The sequence below is a fragment of the Poecilia formosa genome, unplaced genomic scaffold (assembly GCF_000485575.1).
Source record: "Poecilia formosa unplaced genomic scaffold, Poecilia_formosa-5.1.2 Scaffold183, whole genome shotgun sequence".
Lineage (NCBI taxonomy): Eukaryota > Metazoa > Chordata > Actinopteri > Cyprinodontiformes > Poeciliidae > Poecilia > Poecilia formosa.
Window position 1 is genome coordinate 998824 of NW_006800122.1, and position 19555 is coordinate 1018378.

Genomic DNA, 19555 nt, shown 5'->3' on the forward strand with positions numbered 1-19555 from the left:
GTGTGTGTGTGTGTGTGTGTGTGTGTGTGTGTGTTTTTTTTTTACATTTCCCTTCCTTTTATAGACGAGGAGAAGCAGCCGGGCCAGTCATCCCAAGAGGACACACTATGTGTGTGTGTTTGCATGCGTGTGTGTGTGTGTGTGTGTGTGTGTGTGTGTGTGTGTGTCCTCTCACACCCTGACTAAAGTGAATCATGTATTTTCTCATATCAGTGACAGTTAACTAGACAGGGGGCTCTGGCTGCTCTGACCCGTTTCAACCTTGTCACACGTTCAACTTTTAACTTTTACTTTTTTCTCTGTCATTTTACTTTCACCCCAAACGCACTTTTTTATTTGTAATGGATTTGTTCAGCGTTTATTTAAATTTTTGTTCTGTGTCAGGTTTCAGCAGTGGTGCCACCTGTCTACGCTTGACATTGATTATTTTATTTTAATACTAAATGAATTTAAGACGGATGAGTACATGAGTATTTATTTCTAAATCAAGTGTGCTACCCCCCAACTTTAGTAGTTCACACTCATCTGGCCATTTTGTGAATTATTTAATCATTTATTTGTTGTTTTATTTTTTGTATCGTTCAATCATAGTTCACTGTTTTTAAAAAGTCTGTAAATAATTCCAACATGACATGCTTAGGTCAGAAAATAGAGCTGTTGTTGTGTCCGTAGCCAGTGAATTTTGTGGCGTTAAAATGAATAAACATGCTCCATCAAATCATCTTGTGTTTTTAAGAATTTTTTTCATTGGACCAACATTTTAAGTCCTTTCATTGCAACATGAATAAACAAAGTCTTTAGATTCTGCCATGACTTTTGGTTTTGATGTGCCCCCCACCTCATGGCTACCCCTGACAGTATTTACCGGAGACGCACCTGCATTAAAGGCCAATTTGCAAGTCATTAATTTTTTTTTTGGGGTGGGGGGGTAAAAAAAAACCCCAAAGGTAAATAAGTCAAACATTTTTTGAAGAGATTAACTGACATCACAGTTGCTTTTACAGCTTATAAAAATCAAATGCTAATAATCTTACCTCTACAAAAGCTGCTCATTATCTCCAGCTCTGTTTATTCTGTTGTTAAGGGTGAAAAAAAAATCTTGACGTCTTGGCTCAACTTTCTGAGAGAGAGAGAAAAAAAAAAGCGGAGATAAGTCAACAGGTGATGTCCTCCCTCCGTTTTCCTGAAATAAAAATCAACAAGCGACGTGACGAGCCTAACGCAGGACTTTCTCGCCGACTCGTGTGGTCCGTGTGACAAGACTGCATGACGGCGGAGCCTTTTTGTAGCCTTTTCCTCCTCCTCTTTTGCTCCCATTCCTGCCCTCCTTTTCCATCCTTGTCTCCTCTTCTTCCCTCGTTATCCTCTCCCTCCCTCCTCCTTCCTCGGTGATTCACCGGGGTTGACGCACCACTTGACAGAGCCGCTCAACCACCGGACTTGTCACAACTCATTCCTGCCTCTCATCCGCTCGTCATCCCGGCGAACACAACCTGACTGCGGCCGTTTGATCTGTTAATCCGCGGCGCTTTAACGAGGAGACGAATCCGCCTGGATCAGCTGACCGGGAGGCCAGGAGGACCAGGCAAACCCGACAGTGCAGGAAATAAGTCATTACTGCAATGCCCTCTCTAAATTATATGTGGAGTGGTTCTCGTGTGAATTTCATTTCACCAAAAATTTTGGGGGCAAATGCCATTTATTTATTTATTTATTTATTTATTTATTTATTTATTATGATGGTAATAAAAAAAATTACTTTAAAATACCCAGTGAGTGAAATCGTGTTACAACAAAATAACTGAAATTACTATAAAATAAATTCGTCTACTTTTTAAAGTTGATGAGAGATTAACTATTAAATAAATAAGTGTTGAAACAATCCTCGAGGTATTTGCCCTTCAGTTTTAAATTCAAATTTAAATTAATAAAACCCCTGAACGATGTCAACAAGTCTTTCATCTCTCTCCTTTCTAATTGTTTTTCTTTCTTCCTTTATTATTATTTTTTTTTCTTTTTAAATCTTCATTTGGTTTTGCTGTTGCCTCAAAAATCCCACGTTAGAATCCCTTGAATCTCTCCTGTGCGTGCTTTTTCTCCAGCTTGTATTATTTCCACGCTCTAAAATAAGTGNATTGTGAGGAAAGAAAATCCAAAATTTTTGACCCAAGTTACACAGATTAAAAGACAATTCTAACCAACACTAAGAAAATGCATGTAGCGTTCTGAATTTAAATAAATTTAAAAAAAAATCTAAAGTTCTCTGATTATTCAGCTGTTTAACAAACAAAAATTTAAAAATAGGTATCTTTAACTGACCTACAACAGGAAAAGTAGAGTCTGATTTAATGTCTTAAAGTAAAAAGAAAGTATTTTTATAAGTTGTACTAAAAAAGATCCATTCTGAAAAGTTCCCATTCAACTCTAATAAAAACGAATAAATTCAGTTATGGTGCATTACTTTTAATGTGCTTCCACCCACTCACACTCGACAGGAGAAATCTAAAACTCCATAAAATGTCCTCCTGACAGACTGAAATCATATTACAGTGGAAAAAAAAACCCTAACTTTAAATTTCAGCCTGTAAGAGATTTGAAGTCAGACACATCAGAAACATCTGACAGTCTGAAGGAAGCAATACGTTTTTGGGAAGATGTTTCATTTTACTTTGAATCTGTATAAGTTGTGAATAAGTAAGTAATTGGACTAAAAAGTGAAATATTTTGTAGATAGATTTATTAAAGTAAGTATTGAGCCACAGAAATCATTAAATGTTTCAGTGAAGGCAGAAAATAAAGAAAAGCAAAAGCTTTTTAGCTATAATCATTATTTTGATTATAGCTAGAAAAAAAATCGTCAGAAAATAAAAGAATCATAGTAAAATGAAACACAGCTAAAAAATGCAACCGATCCAAATGTCGGTGCCAAACACACACCGACAAGTAAGAAGATTAAGCTATGGAAACACGATTAGGAGCAGAAGTGCTTTAAAAACTGGGATTGTGGTAAATCTACAGTTACACAACCTGCTTGCTGAAAATCTGCTGCAAAACATATGTTGCACTAATGGCATAACAATAAATGAGGAAAATCCAAATGAATCCCTTTTTCTACCGTTTAAACATTTGACCTGACAAAACAAAGATCCAAGTCAGATTGAAATGTTCAGTCTATAAAATATTACTCCTACTGTTCAGATCAAGAATGCAGGCCTTTCTCTGCTCCTTCGCAGCCCTGCAGCTTCATCCTTTCATATCTGCGTTATACCTTGTTTTCATTCATATCGTAAGTTTAATATACGATTGACCAAAGAGGTTTTAGCTTCATCAGTCCACTTTACTCAGCCATCTTATTCAAAATAAGTTAAGACAACATCAAGGATCAACCTACTGCCTGAGAAGATTAACTGCTACAACATTAATATTAACTCTATTTAATGTTTATTGACTTTAGTTCGGCAAGCGTCTTAATAAAAAAAAACTCATAGCCCACACGGCTAACAGCGAGACTAAAAACGTGTGGGTAACGATGGGAAACACAAAGAAAGGAGACAAAACTGCAGTAAAATAAATCTAAACTAAACAGCGAAAATTGGCATAATCTTATTCAGAACCGTATCAAACCATCTGCACAGCAAAGCCATGGTCACAACTTCCACCCTCAGAGACAATTAGCCCCAGAAATTGTGTTTCTGAGCTACAAACGCAAATTAGCTCCAGCTTACTTTATATTGCAGACGCAATAAATAAAAACATGGTTATTTACAAACATATCGGCGCCATTGCACTACTTTTTTTTTTTTTTTAAACATGCTTCTGTTCTGCATGTTACATTTAATATTCTGCTAAATAAGTTGGGTTAACTCGTCGATGAGTGATAGGAATGAGGAAAATATGTAAGTTAAAATATTTGGCATTTTCCACCCACAGGTCTTCAATAGTCATCTCTAACTGATGTGCATACTGCGCAAACCGCCTGAGTCATTCATCCCACGTTCACCTCATATTTAGCCTGCAAGGAGTTTGACTTTTCTCATGCCTGCATGAGTCATAGGTCAGCGTTAAGTGCCTTAGCAAACAAACCAAAACACTGGAAAATCATCAGGTAGGTCTGAAAATGACATGACTGAAAATGAGTGAAAAGCAGCCAAAGTTCATGGGAAAAAAATACTGAAGATGAAGATAAACCGATTACAAGGACATCTGGCTGCTTCAAACCCAAATCTTTAAAAAAAAAAAAAAGAAAAAGATAGAAATTTTGCATTTAAATTCTTATTCAAAAAGGGAGCTTATAATGTTCTACCACATGTGTTCACTAAATATTTCAGTGCACACATAAAGTTGTTTTTGTGTCTTTTTTTTATATAAAGCACACCCATCCTCTATCCTGATTTGCATAATTACTGTCATCCAGCTAACGTGGCAGCTTGAGACTCCTGCCTCTGGGAACGACTCATCACAGCCAAACTTAGTCAAGCTGCTTCACTTTCCACATATCTGCCAATAGATTGCAGTCATTTTACAGCTTGGTTATTTTTTTTATTTTTTATTTTTTGTCTACTACAGCACTTTCCTGAATGCTGAACGATAAGAGGCAAAGAGACGGATGAGGACACTGATGTGAGGGGACAGAGACACAGGCGAAAAGGACAGACACATGTGGGCTCGGGGTCATTGTTGTGTGTCTGTGTACAGTTAAAGGCCAGATTTATGTGCAGCCTGTCCTCAATCAAGCGTGCACATTCCTCTGCTAACTCAACACACACACACACACACACACACACACAAGCATCCAAAGTGTGCACTGTGCAGCAGATCCATGTATCCAAAGGCATCGCTGCACCTAAAACGCATCTAAAAATGGACATACAAGCACTAATCCATGTACTTTTCCCTTCTATTCTCTCTGGAGATTTCTTAGTCGGCGTTTGCTCATAAAAGCTTTAACAATGGAGACACTCAGAAACATCAGTGACCCAAAAACAAGCGCAACAGAAAACAGTCCAATAAAAGAGATCCTATAAAAATTATGTTTATTCCCAGAAACTCCATTTCTTAGTGTCGTAAATGCCACATCCTCTGCTTTGTTTCTGCTCTCGCCTTGTTGTCTCTCCTGCTTCACCTTATAAGCTAATCTTTTTTTTTTTTTTTTTTTAAATCTGAACATTCCTGTTGCTTCTTTTTTTTTTTATTGCTGTGCTTGGTTTCAATTTCATTGTCGCCTCATCCGTCTCAGTCTCTTCTCCAAATCCGCCTTAGACATCAGACCCTCCTCCTCCTCTCCTACTTAGACCCCCTTGTTTTGGAAGTGGCCTCTCCAAATTTTCTACATCAATGTCAATAATTCCACTCTTCTAGTTTTTTTGGGCCCAATTCACTTAAATATATCAGGTTAATTAATTGGCCGATGGAAATTATTGTAAAGTGTGAGCGTGTGTACGACCTCTGTTGGTCAAGAAACCTGAGCTGCGCTGTCTTTGGGTTTCATATGTTATTTTTTTTTTGCTAATAAAAATCTACAAAATGTTGCATGCATTTGCATTTAACCATCCTTTACTTTGATGGCCCAAAATAAAATCTAGTGGAACCGGTTGTCTGCAGAAGGCACGCAATTGTCAAAAACACAACATCTGATATATCAGGATCTTTATCAGATCTGACTTTTGACACAGAGATCTCTACCACAAATTTCAACATGAACAAAGTAAGGCAAAATTGTAAAGTGGGACAAAAGTGATGAATGCTAAACCAAATGCTCTTATGACCCTATGACACTTGGTGGAAGCACCATCATGCTCTGCAGAAGCTTTTCCAGCAGGACAATATCCCTGAACATACACACAATTTTTTAAAAACACATAACTTTCCTCCCAACTCATGAGGATCTGTTCCTTTGTATTGGTGTAAAACAAAAAAAAAATCATATTAAAATTCACCCACATTTGTGGTCTCAACACAACAAAATGTGAAAACCTTCAAGGAACATGAAAACTTCTCAAAGGCTCCCTACCTGCTGCTTATGTTTTTTTTTAATTTGCAGCGTCTTGGAGGTTTTGGGTGCCAAAACTAAAAGCCACAAGTTGCATTCTTGGAAGTTCTCCGTTTCAAAATGTGTTTATAACAGAAATAGTTTCCTTATGATGCCCTGTCTGCCTTTTTTTCTACTTGTAGATGTTGTTTTGTTAGCTCTGTTTACACCAAGATTATAATTCATCTCCTCTCAAAACAGCTTTACATGTCAGCAATTGAAAAAAATGGTAATTTTACAATATTTACTGTTTTCATCAAGACGACAAGCTAACAAACGTGCTTTTCTTACACAAAGATCAGTTTAACACTAAATAAAACTCATTCTAAAAACAAGAAGAACTTAAGATTGACTTTAGATTGTTTCATTTTCTTCATTGAATTCCACTGTAGCATTTATTTTCCCAGGTAAATGTTTTCCCAAAAATACAAAATACGTTATTATAAATTAAATACCAAGTGCTGAGACGTTATTCTCGTTTGGTTTTTGCTGCTGCACACCTGCAGTCAAACTGCATGACATTTGATCAGTTCTGTTTCAGACGGCGTTCGCGAAGCTTCAGTGAGTCTGGATCAAACATGTGAAATGTGAAGGATTGCAATGACGTTTCTTAAGCCGCTGAACAGAAACCTAAAGGGAACTGCTGCTCAGTGAAATCGTTCTTCTGATCCGAGTTGCTATTGGATTTTAAAGCTACCAGCTGAGCTTCTCGGTAAAATGAAGCCAGCTCTCAGTTGTAAACCAATAATTACTTCAGATCAAATCTACCCTCCAAAAGAAAAGAAGTTTCCATGAACGCACTCTCCTGGTATCATCACAAAAGACATATTCAGACTGAGTTTGTCAAATATTTGGAAAATATAAAACCTGGAATCCGTTTAACTTGAATGAAAGTTAGAAGGGAGTTTACTAAATCCTGCTGATTATCTCGATTCTTGTACCTCTTGTACACGAAGCGGATTTTCTCTACAGCCTTGGATTTTGTGAAATCCTGCAGTGGGAATCCAGTCTACAGCTGTGATTTTATAACAAATATATGTTTCTTAAGAGAAAAAATATACGACTTCATACAGAGCCAAATTTACAGCTATTTGAGGTTCTGGGCTGGAGCCAGTTTCAGTCCCTGATCCACAAATTATTATCATTTTTTTAATCCTACGATACTGTACCGTGATAGGTAGGCTTACACATCAACTAGTAAGAACTGATGCATGGTTAGTTTAAAATGTCCCCTGGCAGATCTTCATGAAATGTTTGTAAAATAAACTTTCATTAAAAAATAATAATAACTTGATGAATCTTTGCTTCCCCAGGACGCTGGGCCCTGGGCTACCGCCCTTGTACGCATAACTTTGTGTTATTTTGGGCAGGTTGTTGGGATTATTCTGAAAAACAGTTTAGTTCAGTCTCTAAACCTTTGTGGACTAAGTTGAAATGCGGAATAAAACCTTTGGGGATTTGGACTCGCAGAGAAAACAGGGAATATATTGTCTGCTGCTTGCTTGCCTCATTGTCAGACTGAATTTTACACTTCTGTGTGCCAAGTTGTGATTTATTTCAGGTTTTGTCTCCCGGTTGTTTGTGTTTTTATGTTCAGAACATTACGCTCAAAATGTACCAGCTGCAGAATGAAAGTAACGACTGCGTATGATTGAATAAAAGATTTTAATTGGTATTGCAATGGGAACTTTTCAGGTTTTGGGGAGGAAAGGACATGTTAAGAGTCTGGTAGGATAGAGGGGGCAGGAGGTGGAGGAGGAGGAAGAGGAAAAGGTGGAGGGGAGGGAGCGTTTTCTGAAGCGAGGGGCCATGTTAATTTGGGAAAAATGTAAACAGCATGTGTAACTGTTCAAAGCGTGACCGACTCATTTTATATCAGCCCCCCTCCCCTCGCCTCTCCTCCCCTCTGGGTGCTCCTAACTTCTGTCAATCTGCACTGCATTAACCCCTCTGCAGCCAGTTTCCCCTCTCCTTTTATCTGTTTCTCCTTCCTGTCCTTCACACACACACACACACACACACACACACGCATAAACGTAACCTCTTTGCCACAAACCTTCCTGACTTCTTGTATGCACCGTGAAGAATTGGCTTGAGCGAATCAGAAGATGTGAAGGAGTTCAGTTTATCCTCCCTTTTTTTCCACATCTCCCTCTGTCTCTCCTGCTTCCTTTGTTTCCTCTGATTGGAGCTCCCTGATCCAAGACACACTAAAGGTTTTATCTGAAACACACCAAGTCTAATGCAAGCCTCCAGGCAGTTTTTTTTTTTTTTTGTCTTTTGACAGTGTGAGAGTGTGTTCTGCAGCATCAGGCAGAAAGGGAGCTGTGTGGAGTCAGATACAGTTGAACCTGGAGAGATTAATGCTCTGAGAGTCAAAGGCAATGTCTTATTGTGTATTTATTTGCTCTGCGTGTCAAGGGAAGCAGCTTAGCTTTATATTTATTATCTTTTTAAAAGTTCTACTGAATTTGCTGGTAGTTTAATATTCTCCACCTTTTGGCCACCCAGACGGGTCAAAGGATGAAGGTAGAAAAGAGAAAAAGGCGTCCAGTGCAGGATTTTACCACAGATTCTCCTTCTGTCTTTTTTTTTTTTTTTTACATTTCCCTTCCTTTTATAGACGAGGAGAAGCAGCCGGGCCAGTCATCCCAAGAGGAAACACTATGTGTCTGTGTGTGTTTGCATGCGTGTGTGTGTGTGTGTGTGTGTGTGTGTGTGTGTGTTTTTTTTTTACATTTCCCTTCCTTTTATAGACGAGGAGAAGCAGCCGGGCCAGTCATCCCAAGAGGACACACTATGTGTGTGTGTTTGCATGCGTGTGTGTGTGTGTGTGTGTGTGTGTGTGTGTGTGTGTGTCCTCTCACACCCTGACTAAAGTGAATCATGTATTTTCTCATATCAGTGACAGTTAACTAGACAGGGGGCTCTGGCTGCTCTGACCCGCTTCAACCTTGTCACACGTTCAACTTTTAACTTTTACTTTTTTCTCTGTCATTTTACTTTCACCCCAAACGCACTTTTTTATTTGTAATGGATTTGTTCAGCGTTTATTTAAATTTTTGTTCTGTGTCAGGTTTCAGCAGTGGTGCCACCTGTCTATGCTTGACATTGATTATTTTATTTTAATACTAAATGAATTTAAAACGGATGAGTACATGAGTATTTATTTCTAAATCAAGTGTGCTACCCCCCAACTTTAGTAGTTCACACTCATCTGGCCATTTTGTGAATTATTTATTCATTTATTTGTTGTTTTATTTTTTGTATCGTTCAATCATAGTTCACTGTTTTTAAAAAGTCTGTAAATAATTCCAACATGACATGCTTAGGTCAGAAAATAGAGCTGTTGTTGTGTCCGTAGCCAGTGAATTTTGTGGCGTTAAAATGAATAAACATGCTCCATCAAATCATCTTGTGTTTTTAAGAATTTTTTTCATTGGACCAACATTTTAAGTCCTTTCATTGCAACATGAATAAACAAAGTCTTTAGATTCTGCCATGACTTTTGGTTTTGATGTGCCCCCCACCCCATGGCCACCCCAGACAGTATTTACCGGAGACGCACCTGCATTAAAGGCCAATTTGCAAGTCATTAATTTTTTTTTTGGGGTGGGGGGGTAAAAAAAAACCCCAAAGGTAAATAAGTCAAACATTTTTTGAAGAGATTAACTGACATCACAGTTGCTTTTACAGCTTATAAAAATCAAATGCTAATAATCTTACCTCTACAAAAGCTGCTCATTATCTCCAGCTCTGTTTATTCTGTTGTTAAGGGTGAAAAAAAAATCTTGACGTCTTGGCTCAACTTTCTGAGAGAGAGAGAAAAAAAAAAGCGGAGATAAGTCAACAGGTGATGTCCTCCCTCCGTTTTCCTGAAATAAAAATCAACAAGCGACGTGACGAGCCTAACGCAGGACTTTCTCGCCGACTCGTGTGGTCCGTGTGACAAGACTGCATGACGGCGGAGCCTTTTTGTAGCCTTTTCCTCCTCCTCTTTTGCTCCCATTCCTGCCCTCCTTTTCCATCCTTGTCTCCTCTTCTTCCCTCGTTATCCTCTCCCTCCCTCCTCCTTCCTCGGTGATTCACCGGGGTTGACGCACCACTTGACAGAGCCGCTCAACCACCGGACTTGTCACAACTCATTCCTGCCTCTCATCCGCTCGTCATCCCGGCGAACACAACCTGACTGCGGCCGTTTGATCTGTTAATCCGCGGCGCTTTAACGAGGAGACGAATCCGCCTGGATCAGCTGACCGGGAGGCCAGGAGGACCAGGCAAACCCGACAGTGCAGGAAATAAGTCATTACTGCAATGCCCTCTCTAAATTATATGTGGAGTGGTTCTCGTGTGAATTTCATTTCACCAAAAATTTTGGGGGCAAATGCCATTTATTTATTTATTTATTTATTTATTTATTTATTTATTATGATGGTAATAAAAAAAATTACTTTAAAATACCCAGTGAGTGAAATCGTGTTACAACAAAATAACTGAAATTACTATAAAATAAATTCGTCTACTTTTTAAAGTTGATGAGAGATTAACTATTAAATAAATAAGTGTTGAAACAATCCTCGAGGTATTTGCCCTTCAGTTTTAAATTCACATTTAAATTAATAAAACCCCTGAACGATGTCAACAAGTCTTTCATCTCTCTCCTTTCTAATTGTTTTTCTTTCTTCCTTTATTATTATTTTTTTTTCTTTTTAAATCTTCATTTGGTTTTGCTGTTGCCTCAAAAATCCCACGTTAGAATCCCTTGAATCTCTCCTGTGCGTGCTTTTTCTCCAGCTTGTATTATTTCCACGCTCTAAAATAAGTGTTGTTGTTTTTTGTTGTTGTTGTTTTTTTAAAAATCCAATTTACCTAAACATTTTAGGTTAATTAACGTGCTAATGTAAATTATCATTAGGTGCGAGTTCATGTGTCGTCAGAGGTCTATTGACTGCTTGGGATTACACCAAACAAACCTCACCATGCAACGACGTGGCAGCCAAATAGTCGTTTCGTTTTAGAAAAAGCAAATAAACAATGAAAAACTACGACGACCTTAACATGTAGAGAATAAAGCTGTAAAAGATTTAGAAAAATAAAAATAAATAAAAATGCATACTTAAATCATTCCCGCAGCTCTTAAACATAGTAGGCTATTGTTATTATTTTTTATTATTTTTTAAATAGCCATTTCATTCACGTTTAGAGAATTATATCTGCCTATATATATTTTCGCTTTCGTGCAAATAATCCCCACAGACTTTTTTTTGGTAAAAATCCTCCTTAATCAAGCCGAGATCCAAAAATCCGTAAAAGTCAAGCGGTGAATGAGTTTGAATAAAGTGGCCTACTTATTTGAGCTGACAGTCGAGATCCTCAGGGCTGGATTATTCGGAGCAAAGAGGAGACCTGGGACTCAGTTCTTGTTTTTTATGGAACAGGAGATTTATTTGGGAGAGCGCAGCACTGAAAGTATAATCTTACTTGACAGAGTGGGAGCCTTAAATGGGTTATGATTTAAGACAGGCCTTCAGGCCCTCTATTCAGCATGTTCTATTTGGTTGGTTAGTTTACTGCCTGTGTTTAGTTTTTTCACTTTTTTTATCGCATTCTTCTATGTGTTTAATGAAGACAGAATATAAAATAAAACTCCACTGGCCACACAGTTGTTCTTTCTCAGCAGGTTAATCTTGTCAAGACCTTGAAGAACACTGCTCTGTTCTTAAACTTATAAAAATGAAATTGTGTATTTATTTATGCAACGAGTTAGGACATGTACGTTTGATTCTGAATAATAATAATATAAGTTAAAACTAGTCGCGCCTTTTCGCACTTAGCATTTAAAGCTCTTTTGGGTCAGAGTATGCAGTTTGGGAATAGACGTAGTTCTTATCAGAATCACTCTGCGCCCTCCTGTGGCAGTTGTTTGTTACTGCAGTCAGTTATGATCTGCGCAAACTCCCTTCCGTCTTATTGTTGTCAAATTTGAGTAAGCCAGTAATTTACCTACAATATATTGTTGCTTTCAATACATTTCATTACACTTTTTTTTAATACATACATAAACCAATATTTTTTCTTTTTACTTAGCCGGACGTAGATACAAATACCGCTTGCTACTTCCTGTGACGTAGCGCTAGCTCCTGATGCTACACGCGGGAAACAGAGGCTCGTCAGTGAATGTAAGGTTTCACGTTTTCATACGGTATTTTCTGTTTTAGATAGAATTAGAGTCAGTGGGTATTATGAGGCAGCGGAGATTGCAAAGCGCTCATGAGGGTCATTTCGAGCGCTTTTATTTGACGTTTAAACCTTTTAAATTGTGATTTGTTTTCCTCATGCCGGCCTTGCTCTGTCCGGGCGCTTGATTAAACGTTCGATGTGTCTCTGCTGGGCGGTGTTGTAGCGCGTGTCGTTTACTTCTTTTAAGATTGCTGGAGCCTATCAAGCACTTTAACACAAAAGAAGTGCACCTCATGTATTTTCAGCTAGCTTAGCTGCTATTCTGCTCCTGGAAAATACAAAACTGTGCTCCATTTCACTACAGTGAAATTACATACTCCTCCTTTATATTAACAGTAATTACAGTGGTACTACACCGCCGTTTGTTAGTTTACAAGCTAACTTAAAACTTTCGAGTCATTTGTAATAAATATATCTTGACGTCTTCTGACTTGAGTTTTGAAGTAGCACATGTGCTTTCCATAATCCCTGTGGATGTGTGTGTCTGATCCAGTTCTTGGTCTCTCTGTAGAGCATCAGTCATCGCCTGCAGCCAACATGGGGGACATGCTAGAGTTCAACGAGATCTATCAGGAGGTCAAAGGCTCATGGGTACGTAACAGCACCATCTTTTTACTATATGACCCACCCAGTTAAAACAACCTAATTTTGTTTTTAACCTGTTTAGACCGAAGCTTATAGTGCCTTTCAAAAGGATTCACACCCCTCATTATTTGTCATAAATACATATACTTTTTTTGCCAGCTAAAGTTGTTTTTAAAAGTGCAGTATGAATAAATTTGATAACTTTTATCTGCTTTCTTTTTGAGTATTATGAAAAGGGTAACCCAGATCTGCGTTGTGTTCCTGCAGAATGACGGACGGCTGCGTTTCAGCAAACAGAACGTGGTTTATAAGAGCAACAAGACTGGGAAGGTGGACAACATCCCGGCCGGAGAGCTCAACCATGCGCAGTGGAGGCGCGTGTGTTTAGGCCACGGCATCAAACTCGGCACCAGCACTGGGCACATCTACAAATATGACGGCTTCAGGGACACGGTAAGCTCTGCTTCTGTGTCTATTTAGCTAATCATTCCCAAATGACTCGGTCCGATGGAGTTCTTGCTTCTCCAGATTAAATATTGCTGGGAAATAAAAATGTTCCTCAGAACGATTGGGCTTTTCCTCCTGACAAAGCTTTCGTTTTAAAGTGTCTTCTGATAAACAGCTACCCTTCTTTCCCTGTTGTTTCCTACAGAAAAACTCCAGTGCGCTTGGTGTGAAAAGGGCTGCCATTTGGCTGGCTATAAGTGCATGTGGGTTTCTGTCAGAGTCCTGTGAATCAGTCGGTTCCTCTCCTCAAACCTATAATGGGATTAATGAGGGAAACCAGCGCCAGCATGCATGTTTCATAAACAGTGCAATCATCGACTCTTCTGGGTCGGTGTTTATGTCAATTCACTGGAGCAATTAAGCTCACAAAACAAGATGGTTAGGGAAAAAAAATCATTGTTCTTTTGTCTCTCACATTGTTTTTAACGCTCTTTTCTCGGAGCGTATGGAGAACGTCAGGATGCAACTGTAACACAGGGATGAGGGTGTGGGTACAACCTGCAGGCTGCGACTGTCTCCTGGGGTTAATCAGCATATTTTTGGTGGAAGATAGATCCTCTGGTTCTGGAGGAAAAGCCGTGATGTCATTGTTTATTATCCCACAGTTAGTGTCGGTAATCGAGAATTGGCGAGAGATTTAGCTGCTGGCGTGCGGAGCAGACAGTTTGATTTATCCGTCCCTGTGAAATGTCCTGAGGAAGATGGCGAATCTCTGCCAGAGAGTCTGTCGAATCGCCGAGCTGCGATCGTCTTCGGGAGGCTGACGGCTCCTGCGATACTTCTGCTCAGGCTTAGCAGTGAAACCTCTTCGGTTCTCGTTCTGTTTGTGCCCAATTGCATATTTCCATCGTAACAGTAGGTAGCTTATTTTTTGGCAGAGCTGTCTGATATTAAAACAATGATGGTGATTTTGCAATAAACACATTTTCCTCTGTTTCCTCATCATGGTGTTCTCAGTCGTTTTCCATCAGGTTTAGCACTTTGGTATGAAATTTATATCAAGTGAGGACATCAGGATAGTAAAAGTCAAAGTATGAAGTTATTGTAAAGCTTGAGTTAAAAAATACACTAGTAAATAAATCCTCCAATTTCTGGCAGTTTCGTCTCAAAGTCCTCTTCATCAAAGCTCACAATCATCTATCATCAATATCTTCTTCAAACACTGTAACCATAACAGCTGTAATTTGTTGTATGTACAAAATCCTCATCTACAGTGTTTAAAGTCCAGTGTAAAATATGAACATGTCAGAGGTCACTGCAATACACACTTCTAAATGGATACGAATCTGCAGCATGCGTGTAAATGTCTTTCAAAAATGTCCTTCATGCGAGACGGTCTCACATCTACCAGATTGGCCGTCGTAGTTCAAATGTTTTTGTGAACACTGGAGGATACATTGTTTTTTATTCCTGTCATTTCTCTTATGTTGTTCGGTTTATCTTCTTCATTGTTTGGTACCAGGAGTGGATCAAAAGTAAAAGCAAAAATAGAGCTACAGTCCAAAAAAAACACCTTTTTAGAAATGTTATTGATTAGAATCACTATAAGAGATTCGAAGAAAGTCTTTGAAACCCAAAACACAGAGGATGTAGCGATGTTGTGTAAGTGAATGTTTATATCTGTGATGGAAATGAGATGTGTGTTGGTTCGTATTAAACTGGCTTCGGCAAAACAACTCCCGATTTTACGTACGCTTCTATTTACAAATAGTACAAACAGTTCTTTAATCCAGATCAACAAACATCCTTATGACCTTTAGTGTTCACACACACACACACACACACACACACACACGCATGCGCACACACAGGCTCTAATTGGCTCTAATATCTCCATGGACAGGCAGATACCCAGGTGCGTAAATTAGCTGATTCCTCTCTACGCACACTTGCTTGCCACAATCACTTCCACATGTGTTTGTACTGCTGGGATTGTGTGTGTGTGTGTGTGTGTGCGTGCGTGCGTGCGTGCGTGTGTTTCAGTGACCATGTGTTTGTCGCTGTGTGTGCGTCCTCTCCAGTTGTAAGCGGGCCTGCAGGATAAATAAACGAGCTGATTGTCGGAGGACAGACGAGGCGGATGGATTACATTCATCTCCTGTGTTCCCTGGCGGCACAGTCCCAATCACATTGTGATTAATTATCCACCGTTCCTGCTTCCTTCTGGGCTGCGTTGTAATGGGCTCTGACTCGTTCACCATGAAGTCTGTCAGGACTTCTCCGTCTACCGTTTACGCCTCTCATCTTTCTGTTTCTTTGCTGTTTTATTTTTTCCTTCTGCAGGACTTTGAGAAGCTGTCAGAGTTTTTCAAGTTGAACTACAAGGTGGAGTTGTCGGAGAAGGACATGTCTGTGAAGGGCTGGAACTGGGGGACGGCCAAGTTCTCAGGTAAACAAGCCGGCATGGAGTCACTGAAGGCAAACACACTTTGTTTCTGCACAGTCCTTAAACATCTGGAGACCCAGAAAATTAGAATATGGTTTGACCCGTCAAACTTTATTCTCTTTTCCGTCATGTAAAAGATTAGAGGGCTCTTTTATTCTGCCTTAGATTATGTTTGTTGTATTTGCCACAACAAGGCTTTTGAGTTGCAGACAAAATCTACAGAAAAATGCAGATTCATTAAAAATCCGAAAGTTTAATCTCTTTTGGTCTTTACATATGCGCTTATATCAGCGTGTCAAAAATAGACCTGTGGTTCGTTAACTAGACAAAAGTAAAGGCCAGACAAAGCAAAGATATTGTGGATAATAAAATCAATCATTTTTTTCCACAAGTGTCCAGAAAAATCTAGAAATTTGAGTCTGGGGAAGCATGGAAATGTCAAATATAATCCAGCATCTCCTGGATGTTTGTGATTATTCAAAGTTGAAAGAAACTCGCTCTTTTCCCAGGACCGCTGCTGTCGTTCGATATCAACGACAACACGGCATTCGAGATCCCTCTGTCCAACGTTTCCCAGTGCGCCACTGGGAAGAACGAAGTCACACTGGAGTTCCACCAGAACGACGACACCGAGGTTTCTCTCATGGAGGTCCGGTTCTACGTCCCGCCCAGTCAGACCGACGAACGACAAGACCCTGTGGAGGTGATGCCTGATCATTTCTGTTTTTTAGCAGTTATTGAAAAGCGGTTCTGGGAACTGATTTGGCTTTATTAGCGTTGATGGTAACGTTGAATGGCTTGCGTGTTTTGTTTCCTCTAGGCGTTCGCCCAGAACGTTTTGTCGAAGGCTGATGTCATTCAGGCCACAGGAGACGCTGTTTGTATCTTCAAGGAGCTTCAGTGTCTGACGCCCAGAGGAAGGTAGGAGAACAACAAAACCATCACTTCAGATTCCCACATGGTGATTAAAAACGTATCAAATCTGCTTTTACCATAACTATGAATATTTATCCTCCTATTCCCTGAAGGATAAACCTGGTTTATTCTGAACAAAAGCAATCATTTGATTTCCCACTTGATTTTAACATTTCACCAATCAAGTATTTTCACCGACTGATGCATTTCTCTTTGACTAAACTTATGTGTTGTGGTCTCTTTTAGCTCCCAAATATATGCTCTCAAGCTCTAAAAGAATAACATTTTTGTTATTTTCTAGTTCTTGTTTTTCCAAATGGATGACACAGACTATCTTGTTTGTATGTTTTCCTAATAAATCTTCTTTTTTTGGTTTAAAAGTGAACAAAAAACAAAGACGTGCCACAGGATACAGCCTTTAAAGCAACAAAGAAAACATGCCAATAAACAGAATAAAAAATTACTTTTAAAATGTGTTTTTTAATTTGTCTTTCGTTTCTCTTTTGGCCTATTCTTACAGATATGATATTCGAATCTATCCGACATTCCTCCACTTGCACGGCAAAACGTTCGACTACAAGATTCCCTACACCACCGTGCTGCGACTCTTCCTGCTGCCTCACAAGGATCAGCGGCAGATGTTCTTTGTGGTGAGTGAACGTCTCTTCCTCCTTTCCAGGTTTCCAGTTTTTCTGTCCTGGAGTTTCACTTCACTCTGATGTTTCTCACCTTCCCTGTTTTTTTTTGTTTTTAGATCAGTCTGGATCCTCCCATCAAGCAGGGTCAGACCCGTTATCACTTCCTCATTCTGCTTTTTTCCAAGGAAGAGGACATCAACCTAACCCTCAACATGAGCGAGTGAGTACATTAGGAGAAGGCTGATTTTTATTGCCACAAGCCTGAAGTTGGGTCATTAAAGCAACACTGAAAGGCAATAAAATGGGCTTTTCAAAGTTTTTTTAAATTTATTTATTATTTTTTTTTTACAAATGAATGAAAAGTGTGCTATTTACACTTTTATTTAAATATATAACATAAAAGGTTTTCACCATTTTTAAGATATTTTTTAATGTTACTGTTAAAAACATACGTTATTAAAACATTGCTTACTTTATTTTTATGAATAAAATGTTTATTTTCTGTTTACACCTTTGTAGGATTTAGGTTTGTAAAAGAGTCACTTTGTAGATTTTTATCTGTGGATTAAAAAAAAACAACTTTTTGGTTGAAACATGAAAAAATGGCTGTGGAAACGTTTTTCAAGGCATTCTTTACTGCCTTCATGCTTTCCACCAGGTGGCGCCAAAGCTTTGTAGGAGCTATTTTATGGTTTTTAGAGCTTTTTTTATGCTGCTGTTTCTGGTAAAGCCGAAACGGCTTTACCAGTGTGATAACCTCTTTAATTTTCTTCTCAGAAATCCCATCAAATGTTTGCATTCAGACATTCTTATTTTTTTCCTGTCAACTCTACCACAGGGAGGATGTGGAAAAACGCTTTGAGGGCAAACTCAGTAAAAACATGTCTGGCTCTCTTTATGAGATGGTCAGCAGGGTGATGAAGGCCCTGGTCAACCGCAAAATCACTGTGCCTGGAAACTTCCAAGGGTAGGATGCATCTCCAGCACGCTTTTTGAAGGTTTTTATTTCACAATAAATAAATCCTAGTAAGATCCTCTTCTCCTCCTCCTCCTCCACAGCCACTCTGGCGCTCAGTGCATCACCTGCTCCTACAAGGCGTCTTCAGGCCTCCTCTATCCTCTGGAGAGGGGCTTCATCTACGTCCACAAGCCCCCGGTTCACCTGCGCTTTGAGGAAATCTCCTGCGTCAACTTCGCCAGAGGCACCACCACGACGCGGTCCTTCGACTTTGAGATCGAGACCAAGCAAGGAAACCAGTACACGTTCAGCAGCATCGAGAGGTGAGGCCGCCTCGTTCACACGCAGAGCCGTCGCTGTGTTTCAGGTTTCAGCTACGTGGAAAGACGACGGCTGCGCTGGAGAAGAAGAGGGAGAGGCTTTAGTGTTTATTGAAAGGCTTTCTATGTTATCAGATTAACTCCTTTGAGTGTACAGACTCAAAGGCCCTTTTGCTGAAATAACAAAACACTCAAAGCTGTAATGAAACCAAAACTGTACAAAAAATAAAAACATTTTGCAGATGAGATGAAAAAAAAAAATCTTTGTCTGTAAAAATGTTTAAGCTTCACGACTTTCAAACTCTTCAATTTTAGTCAAAAAACATTTTAAATTTCTAATTTAACAAAAGAATTATCAGCAATTTATTATGTATCCTTAATATTAATTTATTGGTTTCCATGGTGCAAAATCTGGACTTCCTGTTTATTTCCTGTGATGCGACATCACCTTCCAGTGCAGTCGTTCTCCTCGTTGTCTTTTTAATTTCTCTTTTTCAAGTATTGATTTTTATTACACCTAAATTATTCTCCTTGTCTTTTTTTTTTCTTTGTAGGGAGGAATATGGCAAACTGTTTGACTTTGTTAATGCCAAGAAGCTCAACATCAAGAACAGAGGCTTCAAAGAGGTAATTTATGAGCAAATTAACCCGTCCTAGTTTGTACAATTAAAACGTTAGAGCAGTTTCCCTTTACAGATATTGATTCATGTCACCCTTCTCCTGTGTGTCTGTGTCTGTACCTCCTGTAGAAGAAGGTGGGTATGGTTGCGGGCGCCTCGTGTGGCTGAAGGAACCCGGGTTGATTGGTGTGGAGTGATTTCTGATTGCATGGTGTGCCGCTGATGGATCCAAGCAGTTTCTGGAGGGATAATCTTGTCAGATTACTTGATGAATCTCAAATGAACTATTGCTAATCATGAGCCGTGTGGATTGGAGGAGTGTGTGTGTGTGTGTGAGTGTGTGTGTGTGTGTGAGGCT

At 39.2% G+C, this 19555-nt stretch overlaps 2 protein-coding genes across 4 annotated transcripts in view; one reads left to right on the top strand and one right to left on the bottom strand.

Annotated features, from left to right (window-relative positions):
* The window catches only part of clcf1 (cardiotrophin-like cytokine factor 1), a 42214-nt gene that overhangs the window by 17854 nt on the left and 4805 nt on the right, over positions 1–19555 (bottom strand). Inside the window, exon 1 of one of the 2 annotated variants that reach the window (XM_007565854.2) lies at positions 1035–1660. The exons of the other annotated variant lie outside the window; for it this stretch is intronic. Coding sequence (XP_007565916.1) covers positions 1035–1053 — 19 coding nt within the window. The 5' untranslated portion in view covers positions 1054–1660. Of the gene's footprint in view, positions 1–1034; positions 1661–19555 lie in introns of those variants that run through there. 2 annotated transcript variants of the gene reach the window in all.
* Positions 10162–19533, top strand: LOC103147517 (FACT complex subunit SSRP1-like). Of its 2 annotated transcripts, none has more exons than XM_016678469.1 (11): positions 10162–10358; positions 12780–12859; positions 13121–13306; positions 15644–15749; positions 16256–16449; positions 16567–16667; positions 17182–17311; positions 17416–17519; positions 18138–18266; positions 18359–18580; positions 19132–19533. In XM_016678469.1, exons 2-11 carry the CDS (start codon positions 12806–12808, stop codon positions 19232–19234), a joined length of 1329 nt encoding a protein of 442 aa, XP_016533955.1. In that variant the 5' UTR covers positions 10162–10358; positions 12780–12805; the 3' UTR covers positions 19235–19533. The 2 variants fall into 2 exon arrangements, with proteins under 2 accessions (XP_016533955.1, XP_007565961.1); XM_007565899.2 differs by lacking the exon at positions 10162–10358 and adding an exon at positions 12116–12207.